The sequence below is a fragment of the Danaus plexippus genome, assembly GCF_018135715.1.
Source record: "Danaus plexippus chromosome 3 unlocalized genomic scaffold, MEX_DaPlex mxdp_30, whole genome shotgun sequence".
In the NCBI taxonomy this organism is placed as follows: domain Eukaryota; kingdom Metazoa; phylum Arthropoda; class Insecta; order Lepidoptera; family Nymphalidae; genus Danaus; species Danaus plexippus.
Window position 1 is genome coordinate 853,193 of NW_026869845.1, and position 11,942 is coordinate 865,134.

The 11,942-nt window shown below is 31.8% G+C and overlaps 1 protein-coding gene across 2 annotated transcripts; it reads right to left on the reverse strand.

Annotated features, from left to right (window-relative positions):
* Positions 1-48: 48 nt before the first annotated feature.
* LOC116770419 (zinc finger protein 629-like) lies at positions 49-9,377 on the reverse strand. 2 transcript variants are annotated; one of them, XM_061526949.1, is made up of 27 exons: positions 9,072-9,377; positions 8,554-8,724; positions 8,226-8,348; positions 7,889-7,976; positions 6,800-6,920; positions 6,477-6,600; positions 6,261-6,397; positions 6,109-6,194; positions 5,850-5,961; positions 4,828-5,024; positions 4,457-4,554; positions 4,308-4,380; positions 4,180-4,232; positions 4,054-4,105; positions 3,817-3,968; positions 3,175-3,247; positions 2,815-2,912; positions 2,475-2,569; positions 2,232-2,397; positions 1,976-2,161; positions 1,587-1,711; positions 1,275-1,407; positions 1,091-1,171; positions 921-981; positions 727-848; positions 577-658; positions 49-494 (listed from the first exon to the last, which is right to left on the reverse strand). In XM_061526949.1, the coding sequence occupies exons 1-27, from the start codon at positions 9,222-9,224 to the stop codon at positions 421-423; spliced, it is 3,036 nt and encodes a 1,011-aa protein (XP_061382933.1). In that variant the 5' UTR covers positions 9,225-9,377; the 3' UTR covers positions 49-420. The 2 variants fall into 2 exon arrangements, with proteins under 2 accessions (XP_061382933.1, XP_061382934.1); XM_061526950.1 differs by lacking the exons at positions 6,109-6,194; positions 6,261-6,397; positions 6,477-6,600; positions 6,800-6,920 and having other exon boundaries at positions 9,072-9,376.
* Positions 9,378-11,942: the final 2,565 nt, after the last annotated feature.

An 11,942-nucleotide genomic window follows, 5' to 3' on the forward strand; every position in this document is an offset into this window, starting at 1 on the left:
ATTTTACGACCACCATCGTTTAGGATTGTTTAATAAAAAAAGACTACATTATTTTATTATTATATTTTCTGAGTGAACACTAATATAAAATATTTTTGCATGTAAAACAACGCGTTTTGTTACCTTTTAAACACAATTTTGCAGCACTTACGATTACATACGCTTATTCTATGCATAGTCATTGTAATATACTTAAGCAAAACTAATTTTATTCCAGTATATCATATACTACTTACAACCTACATTAAAAAATACAAGGTTACTAGTTATTTCATTCCTTAAATTATGAAAACAAATGTAAACTTCCTCTTCACATTATACATTTTAATCTAATTATGAAAGTAAATGGTTTTCTCAATGTAAAATATATATTTATGATAAAATATAGTTATTTTAAAATTCATAAATATTACGAATTCCTTAAGAATCATCACCCAGGTCGCAGCGAGTAGGCACCGCTTTTTCTTTTTTCACCAGAGATTCCTTTGCTGCGTCTAAAGAATGAATATTTTATAAATAAGGCTGACTATTATTAAAATATCTTTATTTTTTTTATATTACTATAATATTCCTTACCACTGTCCGCTATGGATGTTTTAGCACTAGAATTTTCCATGCTGGGCAGTTTTATTCCTTGTTTTAATACCATAGTACCGTCCTGAAACAATGTATTACGTTATAGTCTATTATCTATTTCACAAATTTAATATAAATTTATTGGTGTACCTTCATTTCAACGAGTCCTTTTTTAGCCATAGCTTCTACTTCCGCTTTCGTCATTACGATTTTTTGTACTTTCACAACTTTCTTGCCAATTTGCATTTCACAAAGTTCTCCGGACGCTACAGCTGAAATTTAACAAAAAAATATTAACATCACTTTCAATACAATATAAGATTGTTTGAATTAAAGAAACTTACGCCTAGCGTTCACTGGTAGAGGTAGAGGTTTTATTCCTGGAGGTAATGCTTTGATTGGGACCTAAGAAAAATACAATTTTTTATAATACATATTTTAAATGAATATTGGAAGTATAAGTACATATGTATCTAATTTAATATTAAACTCTATGCTTTTCATATCTACAGACCTTTTTCAGTGTTTGTCCAGATGGAGATACAAGTAAATCTCCAGCAGCAGGTTTTTGTTCGGGAGGTGTTTTTGGTGTATTCTGAAAACAGAAATAAATTTAATAAGTCTATTAAGTTTTTTCTATTCAACCTTTACAATGTAAGAAAATTAATTCCATAAATAATATGAATACTTATTCATACTTGTGTAGTTTCGTTCGGCTCAGTGTCCACGACTTTTTTCTCATCTTTAACTGCACTTTTGATTTTTGCTGACGGTTCTTCTACTTTTTCAGTATCAGCTGCTTCACCGTCATCCTTTCTCACTTTAGTAGGACTGTTAAATATTTTAAATGTTTAAATTAGCACATAGTTCATTCAAGTAGATAGTTTTATATTTGGAATTTGAAAAATCTTTAATAACTACATATACATTAAATAATTTCTTATATATTATGGCAGATTATCCAACAGTTGAATTATTAAAAAAAATATAATTAAATTATTTCAACTCACACATCTTTGGTTGTCTTAGATTCCTTCCTTGGCCGTCCTCTCTTTCGAGGGGCTGTTGCTGGTATAGGGGATACATCTGCAGGCTTTGTTTTGACAGGATTAATTCTTCGTATCTTAGTACGGCTCTGTTTAATATAAGTAATTATATTCAATTATTTCGAGTAGGAAAAACAAATTATCTTCTTAATTTGATATTATGATAACTACAGATGTTTCTTAATTTAAGACTCGTGTCTTTCATAGTCACAAAGAAGGCTAGATTGGGGATTGGCTTTAGTATATTCTAGAATATCGATTAATTTTTTTTTGAGTTTAAATACAAAAAGTTTTCACTGTATATGCAGGTCATGTTTTATTCGCATTGTGTTATATTTATTGGTGTATCTTACTTCAATACTCCTGTCACTCTCTCTATACTCCTCGTCTTCGTCACTACTCTCATCCAGGTCGGAGGATGTCTGTGACTTGTCTCGCACCATTTTCGCGTAATCCTTTATCTTAGAGGGTCGTGTTGACCGCCGGATTCCATCGTCGGAGGCGTTTTTGTCATTATTAGAACCATTCTTTATGACGCTCTGGAAGATTATATCATAAGATATATTTTTGTCTTACAATTTCGTAATAAAATATTAATATTTTTAATACCTTTGGTGATTCCTTGTCATCTTTATTTCCATTATTGTTCTTTGTTTCCTTCACATCTTTCGGCTCTTTGTTTTCTTTGGTTATCCTGCGTTCCGGTTTCTTGTCGACATTCGGAGTTTTGTTCACTAGAGTGAATTTCTTTTCCTCGGCCGATCTAGAACCATAACTGATTTTTTTTTACATATATATACATATTCTTTCTACTGTAGGATATTTGTGCATTGAGTTAGTATAATCATTCACCTTTTGGGTGTGGATGTCTGTAGTTGCGGTCGTTTAGTCCTCAACATCTCCACATTCTTTGGAGATGCTTTTTGTACTTCTGATTTAGTATTTGTCTAAGAAAAAACATGAACACGTGATATATTCAATTATTTAGTAATATACGCTATATATGAACAATATTAATCGAGTTGATTTATATATATATATATATATATATATATATATATATATAAATGTAGATATTGCGACTTGAGGGATATCGTATCAGTTCCAATAAGATAAAACAATTATCTCATTGCAATGCTGTATCTTTTGAACGTTGTTATGAGATATCCTAGCGGCACATATTTTAGTTTACCCTTTTAAGATCCTGTAGTTCCTTCTCCAATAAACGCAATGACTTATCACTCGCGCCGCCACTGTTTATTTCTGTTTTCTTGTCCTTTTTCTCTGGAACTGCAAATTAATATGTGGAAAGAGTTTTTAAATGGATTAGGTATTAATATAATATTTTAATCTGTCATGAATATACAGCAGTTTGCGTTTTAAGCGGGTAAATCGACCACAGACTTTTACAGTCCTGTAATAAGTACTCAGTAGGAAATGTAACGTCATAAAAAATACAAGATGTCTTTACAAAGTATAATAATCAAGTAAGTTTAAATCAAATCGCAGTTAGTGTTGTTTTAAACCTCAAGTTAAAATGTCTTTCCATTACCTGCTTCTTGAGGCGGTTTCTCGGCTTTTCTTTTTATTTCATCAGATTTTTGCAATATTACAGACGGTGTTTGCTAGAACAACGTATAAATTTTATTTAATAATCGAAATATCAACCGCAAATGTCAAATAATGCTGACAAATATGCCAGGCGTCCTTACAGTACAGTAATGGGAAAACTAAGAATTTTCAAAAAGAAATATTTGTAAAGGAATCATCCTCATGTGAATGAAAGCAATTTGTTTAATCTGAATTTTTTAGAGACGAAATTTCTCAGCATTTTATGGAATCGCCGTGCGGGTGCCCGGTCCATCGGCAGGGAGCTTTAGCAGCGCCTGGGATTTATTCTTGTAAACTAATATATTTCTTATGAAACAAAAGTATGTATGTAAATAATACTTTAAAATGTAGTACAAAGTATTCGTTTGTTAAATACCTCAGGTTTACATGAAACTAATATTTTCAGATTACTAAGCGTATTTTATTATTAGATATGCTCTGTCTGCCCGTGATCACGGTTGCTGCAAACTAACCGAAACGTCGGGAGTATATAGTTTTTAAAAATAATAAATAACGCGTAGTAATCCAAAAAAATATTAGTTTCATTTAAATGAATACTCGCCAAAGTCTTAGACGTCATTACCTCAGGTTTGTCGAATTTCTTGACGACTGGTTTTTGTTCGCCAGCCTTCGGTTCAGACTTTTCGGCAACTGTTTTAGCCGCATCATTTTTCTTCAGGACAGCCAATGTATCCACCGTAGCTAGCTCCGTGTACGTGTTCTCTGATTCGCTATCTATTAGTAGATACACAGTAATTAACATCTATGTGGTTACAAACAGTTTTATAACAGGATACAAGAGTGAAAGCAATTTGTTTACCTTCAGATTGTGCGTTAACAACCTTTACGTCGGATTCCGAGGTTTTGTTTATCTGAAAAAAAAAATTTTGTGTGAATAATTTACGACTATTATAAAAAAAAATATATATATAAAATTTTAACAAACCATGTAATCTTCTTTGTTGATTTCAATAACCATATGATCGCCTTCGTCTTTCACTGGAATAAAAAAAAACTCGTAAGTTGTATTGAGTGTTATGAATATTAATTAATATATATATATTTTAATCTCACAGTTCATTCCGTTATCCTCTTCTATTTCTTCTATAGACGATTCTTCCAATTCTTCCATTTCATCCAATTCCACCTTAAAAAACACATATATATTTTTAACAAAATGTATGTGAATATGAATATTTTTTATGAATTTTATATAGACTAACATGCTGCAGTTCATCCTCGTGGGCAGTTATCAAGTGATTGTCAAGTTTCTCCTTGGATGTGAACACCAGCTCACAGAAGTCACACTCGAACTCCACGCCTGGAAAGTTGAGTTCTCATTAGTCTTGGTGATTATTGGAATAGTTACTTACATTAATTGGAATAACTTTCCTAATAGTATTAGTTTAAATTAGTATAAATTATATAAGGGATGTGTATTAAACAGCAATAGGTAATAGCATTCTTTATACCATTTTTATTTTAATTTTTTCTACAATATTCCACAGTATTAAGGATTTCGTTGAGTCTTGCTATGGAATTAGATTTAAAAACTTCAAATGGGGATGTTGAACTTATTAAGCGAGCGTTATACCGCTGACGTGCGACTTGATATGGGTGGTGACGTCATCGACGTTGTCAAATTTCTCCTGACAGAGCGGGCAGATGAGATTCTGTGTGGCGTGGATCGCCGAGTGATAGATGAGGTCGTCTTGACTCGTAAAGGTGTCGTCACACTGCTCGCAGCGGTACTGTTCGGTGTGACGGGAACGATGCTTCACACGGAGATGTCTGGAAATATATAAATATCAGCTTAAGACCGTGACTTCGTCCGCGTCGACTTCGGAATTAGGTTAAAAGAAATAAGTGAAATAATATATGGTAACCAACTGTCTGCACAAGATATATATGTATATACCTGTGATGTGGGACTTCATACAAAATACAACTTTTATGCTGTTATTCAGATATAAAGAAGCTCCCCGGGGTATTTGAATAAAATTTAACCCAAACATTACTCTGACGTCTAAACTAAAGAAAAATTTCATCAAAATCTGTTTAACGATTCTTGCGTCAGCCAGCAGCAAATATTATTTCATCAAAATCTGTTTAACGATTCTTGCGTCAGCCAGCAGCAAATATTACCACATCATCAATGAACATTCACATTTATAACATCAGTAGGACGCATTGATGTGTTTGCATTAAGTAATGAAATCAAAATGCCTGATAGAATGTACGAAACACGATTACAAAGACATACATTTTCTATATACATATTTGTTCCGAGATCGTTAATAACTTGAACAAATACTATATTTGACCCGACCACTTTCTCAGTACATTTCTCTAAGTTATTAGGAAAGTTATCTTGTCTTCAGTATTGAAGATTATAATAGTAATTTAAAATTTAAATTTATATGTTACAAGTCATATATATATATATATATATATATATATAGACGGTTGTATATAGGATAAATATTTTATTATTTTTGGGGGAGAAATATCTATATCATGAATTTGATACCAATACAATATATATATATTAATAATGTTCGAACTGTAATATTGATGGCTTTAACACGTGCTTTTTGGAATAATCATGTTACTGACCTGGTGTAGTGATGGGATTTAGTAAAGCTTTTATCGCAGAACTTGCAGGGGTAGGGTCGGTCGCCGGCGTGGGAGCGCACGTGCTTGGTCAGCTTGGACAGCGACACGAAACCTGGAACACATAAGCATTAGGAACATTCTAGAACTTCCAGAACTGAGTTCCGATGGTGTGAGGTTTTTGCGCCGAGCATTGCGTATGTTCATAGTTTATAAACTAATAGCCCGAATATATCCGGGATAAGTTTTGTGTACGACTCACGCTCTGGACAATACCCACAACAGTAAGTGGGCTCCCTGTTGTGAACCACTTGTATGTGTCGCTGGAGCGTCGCCTTTTCGTGAAACCTGATGACAAAATAATATTAATTGATACTCACACATCAAGCTTTGTATTAGTAAAGCATAGCGTACTTTTTGTCGCATTCGTTACAAGAATACGGTCTCTCTATGTGGATGTGCCTTTTTTTATGCGCTTCCAACTCTTCGATGGACAGAAACGTCGCTGGACAGTTTGGACAGACTTGCTGGGGCAAATCTGCGTGAATTATCTAAAAACAACCAAAGAAATAAACATAACATAAACAGCATTATGCCTGCATTAATTTTCTACGTATTAAGATCATACACCTTTTCATGCCGTTTGAGTAAGATCAGCCGTTTGAACTTCTTATCACACGCCACGCATTGGAACGGCGTCTCGTCGGTGTGTCGGAGGAGATGAGTAGAAAGATCATACTTTGAGAAGAATTTCCTATAAACATTCATCTTTGTTCAGTAAAAACAAGGAAAAATTATATAGAAAACATAACGCGAATAGGTCTCATATATTAAATCAATTTCACTCTCCGTAAGAATCTTTACCAAATATAAAGTTAATGGCAGACGTACGTTACATGACAAAAAACGGAACCTTATAATAAAATAATCGTAAATATAAAACGAATACGTACGCGTCACATTTATCACATACAACTGTACGTGGCCTGTGTTTCTGTCGCTTGTGTAAAGCCAGGAGTTGTTGGAGAGGGTAGGTGCAGTCGCACTCGTCACACGGCCAGCACACCTCGCGGTCTGTGCACCAGGTCGGGACAGTGTGAACGTGCCTTTATAACTACCGCTACGTACTAGTATACGAGTTTCATTGTTTGGATCGAACAGTCTGAATCAAGCCTAACGTCTTACTAATGTATTGATAATGTTTAGTCTGAATGAGGCCTAATAATGTCATAGTAACTATATAAATGTCACATGATTTTTATGAATTATAATTAATGTTAATGCCTACATATCAATTAAAACAATTTAAGATAAGTTCTATTAAGTTTTTATAGAAAACGACAATGTAACTTAGAGGTGTAGTGTAGACTCTTTGGAATTTTGAAATAATGGCTATGAAGATGGGTGTAACTGTTAATCAAAAAATATTATTATCTTTATTATTAATCTTTCATAATATATTTTTGATAATTATGACTAAAAAACTTACCTTATAAACATTAAATAAATGCACAGATTATAGTTTTACACAAAAGAACACAATATCCTGTTAACAGAATATAAAAAATATAAAATATAGATTATTATGAGAATTTTAAAATGCATTCCATGCTATGTATGCATAAAAACAATATAAAGCATGCAAAATAATATATTGTTACCTGAAAAGAAAAAGAAGCTTCTAGATGTAACATCAGCACAATAATATATGATGCAATTCAAGAGGTTTTACCGTAAGATACAACAGTAAATAGTACCAAAATATGCATTCTATAATTTCATTGCAATAAATCTGCATATGCTACAATCTTTAGCATGGAGACATACGTAGATTTACAAAGAAATACCACAGTAATTAATAAGATTATTTCATACTTGAAATAATGTCACAAGTAACTGGCGACAAAATAGAAACCTATGGCAACACTAACAATAAATAGGGATATAATTAAGTTTAAAGCTATGAACACACGCAATGCCTACTGTAGTGCAAATCATATAGTAATTATGGAAAGTAACATGTAACACAGAATTACATTTACCACTTTGTACGGAATCCTCTTTCACTTCTTCCTTGCTTGTGACAACTTTAATGCAAGTTGTATTCGAATCATCCGGTCCATCCCCTATCTATAAATTATAAAAAAACATTATTTTCTATACATGTATCAATAATAGGGTTCACTTAATAGATTTAATGTTGACAAATCTCCAAATCCACTTTCTTATGGCTTATGTAGATTGAAATTCAAAAAGTTTTGAGATGACAATTATATTTTTTATATAATATGTAACGGTACAATGATCTAACAAGTAAATCTTAAGGTAAATTTGGATCTTACATGTTATGTGGATGATAAATAGATAAACATTCAATACCTTAACATTATACACATTCCCGTCCTCTTCATCGCTATCAGAGATATCTTGGGATGAAACTTGGATAGTTGTACCATCTTCTACTATGGTTTTAACATTTATTTCATTAGGACTTGGTATGATCTAAGCAGAGGAAAATGTATGGTTATTAATACTTGTACAATATTGAAATGATTGAAAAAGAAAGTACTTTTGATATAATAAATGATTATTTCAGCATTTTCTTGTTTGATATCGGGATACATGTACATTTTCCACATATAACTATATTCGAATACCTGTACTTGGTTCAAATAAAATCAAAGCATTCTATAATCGTTATACTTACTTTAGCCAAGGAAGAGGGCCATAAAATTGTCTCCATAGGTGTACCGTTTTGTAAAAATTGCAAGATTGATTCATCAGCTCTCCGTACTATTTGTTTGAAGTCATAGAACAAGGTCATAAAAGTTTTGCAACGATGGCAAATGTAAGCAGGCATTTTGTCTGAGGGAAATACCTGTAGAAAGGTGAACAATATTAATATTTTAGCTGTAATAAATGTATTTTTATTAACATATCGTGAACTTTAGCCACTAGGTGGCGCTTGATATCTGACATTTATTCATGGTCTTGACTTAGTGGGAAAATTTTGACAATAATATATATTTCATTTTTATGACGGATACAAAAACAATAACGTGATTTTAACGATCAAATGGTATAATAGCCAAATTTCCCTTATAAAGCTCAAGGCGCCATTATTTCTTAGAAAAGTAAAGCTACAGTAGGTGGCGTCCATCCCGATTTCAATGCACGACTTGCTTTATTTTATTTTAAATAAGATAAGTATTCAAATAAACATACCTCGATTGCAACACATGATAATATTTTAAGATGTAAGTTAATAGCATTCTTTGGCGCTCTATTTCTGTCATACAAATTGTCCAATGATTGATCTTGTGATAGGCAAAATCGGCACACTTTTGCAGCTCTTAACGATTCTTTTCTCTTTTCCATGTTTCTTAAATTTATTAATAACACCACACGTATTATAAATTGTGTTTTCTACATAACCTCTTGATAAAAACACTAATTATATTCAATTGCTACGACTAACAGCGCTCCAATATGAAACATTAGCGCCGCCAGTCCGCCACAACACAATTTTGACGTTTGTAACAATACTTTGTTTGCGACACGGATCCGACGCCAACACACTGACCTCTACCGGAAAATAGCAACATCAATGTTTGGCATATAATATTTTGTTGATCCATTCTTTAAAAGATGGCATTAAATGTCTTTAACTTTTATTGCAAAACAAATGTATCACAATTTTTTTATATTAAATTTTCTTCCATTTTAGTTTTATGACTTAAATAAGCGAAAATTTATAGTTTTGATAAAAAACACTGTAGTTTAGTAGTCGTAAGCTATAATTATTATTAAAGGTTAGAAGAGTTAGTTGTTATTTTGGAAAGGATATTATTTAATATATTACATTTTTGATTTACATATTACATTATTGATATTACATTTATTACAATTTAGATGATGGTAGCAAGAGTGACATAAAATAATTGAGAATTGGTATTAGAAAAGTTCTGATATTTAAGAGTGAGGAAATTTTTTAAGTAATGACTGTTATAAGTTATGTCAAAAATAATGCATAATGATTAGTTGCCCAGAAAGTTATAAATCACACACGATTTTGTTACACTTATATCTTGTGATACGAATTCATGTTGCCAGATATTTATTAACTATGGTGTGCAATCTAAGCAGATGAAGACTGTTTCAGATTCACAATCATCTTTGTTACTAAGATATATTTGTTTGTAATATATTTGTTACAATACATATGTGATATTATCTGTGAGAATATGCCGTTTTGTACATATGAGATGGAACATAGGAACGGGTTAAGGAGTCAAAATGGTTATTGAAAATTTAACAATTTCTAAAGAAACTACCGAAAGAGTTAAAACAAAGGTAAAATTTTTTGGTCAGTGTGTTAACTTTCCACAACGAAAAGCAAAGAGAGGATCTATTCAAAGTAATAAAAGTTTGCTATTGCATATTTTACAAAGATTAATAAATGCTTATAGATAAGGGATTTCATAATTGTAGTTTTTACACAAACAGAGGATATAAATGTAAATGACGAGTTTTCAGAACTGCTGTAGATTTACGGCTGTTTTGGAAATAAAAATGACCAAAATTCCTATTTGCCTAGTTTAAAATGTTTGATAGTTTCAAACTTATAGATTGCGAAATGTCCTCAAATGTTATAATTTCAAGAAGGTAAATTTAAAGACATTTTGCGATTATTAAGAGGAACAACGAGAAATCTTTCACTAAGATTTTATGATGTTTGAATGACTTTATCAAGTACAATATGAAAAAAAAACAGTGTTTTTCGGAGTTCCTTCTCATATTTTATTATTTTATATTTGAACCTTCCTTTCGATTATATCTGTAGTAATTGTGATCAAGGGCAGACGAGGTGGAAGTATCTGTCATAGTGTTTATTAAAACAATATATAAATCACATAGAAAGTGAACCAATTCTTGAGCAAATGTTTGTGGAATACCTAGTCGCTAATTTCTGCTGGATATTATGGTGACTTATTCTTTCTAAACGCGCACAGCAAAGATTAGAAAAGTTTGCTAGAGTCTATATTTCTTTCAACCTATTGATTATTTGGATGTTTTAAACACAAAAGGAAAAATGGCAATACCCTGAAGCACAGTGTTTAATAATAATACTGTTAAATGACTTATGACTTGTCAAGTAAAATGACAGACAAGCACTACTTAGTTTTTATCAATTAATAATAATAACCTGATTCTAACGTGGCTTATCATACCTACATTGGATAAACGAAAATTAGCATTGTTGCAAGGGTTAAAGAATAAAGCTCAGGTACTACAAATAGACGAAGGTTGAAGTCAGCAGTGTGTGAACGTACAATGGGCGAGTCAAACCATTACATATGTATATTTTACAATTCACAGATCCCTGAGTTTTCACGGTAGATGATAATAAACACTATTAAATGAAGGGTACTCTCATCTCGTCTGCCCGTGATCATGGTTGCTGCAAAGTAACCGAAACGTCGGGAGTATGTAGTTTTTAAAAATAATAAAATACGCGTTGTATTTATAATCCAAAAATATTGTTTTTATTTAGATGAATGCTCGCGATAGTCTTAGATATCATTTAATAACTCACACAATTATTAAAGGTGTTTTGCTACGGGGACTATAATCGTTTAAAAAAACTAGACAAGAAAAAAATTAAAAATGAGATCAAATAATTAATCAGGAGTATGCAGTAGTATTAAAGCCGATACTTCCAAACCTCGCTAGCATTCATATTAATTTAATTTTACTGATAACATGTTTATTTAGTTTTGCTATAATTATTGTTACAAACGAAAAACATTGTTGTATATATTTTTTTTACTTTTACAGTATTTTTGTTAAATATGTTAATATGTGACCATTAAAAATATATAAAGCTTACTCGGAGTGATCTCCATTGGCTACAACACGAAATGTATTTAAATCTTGAGGTCAGTTAATAACAGTACGCATTCTCCCTATGGAAAAATTTTCCGCTGTGTGTAGTCGTTTGGAATGTTTTCGGGACTCCAAATTGTTATGACGTTTAGTGCAAGCCTTATTCCTAAAAATAGGCGATATTTTGTAACCTAGTGGAATCACTGGATA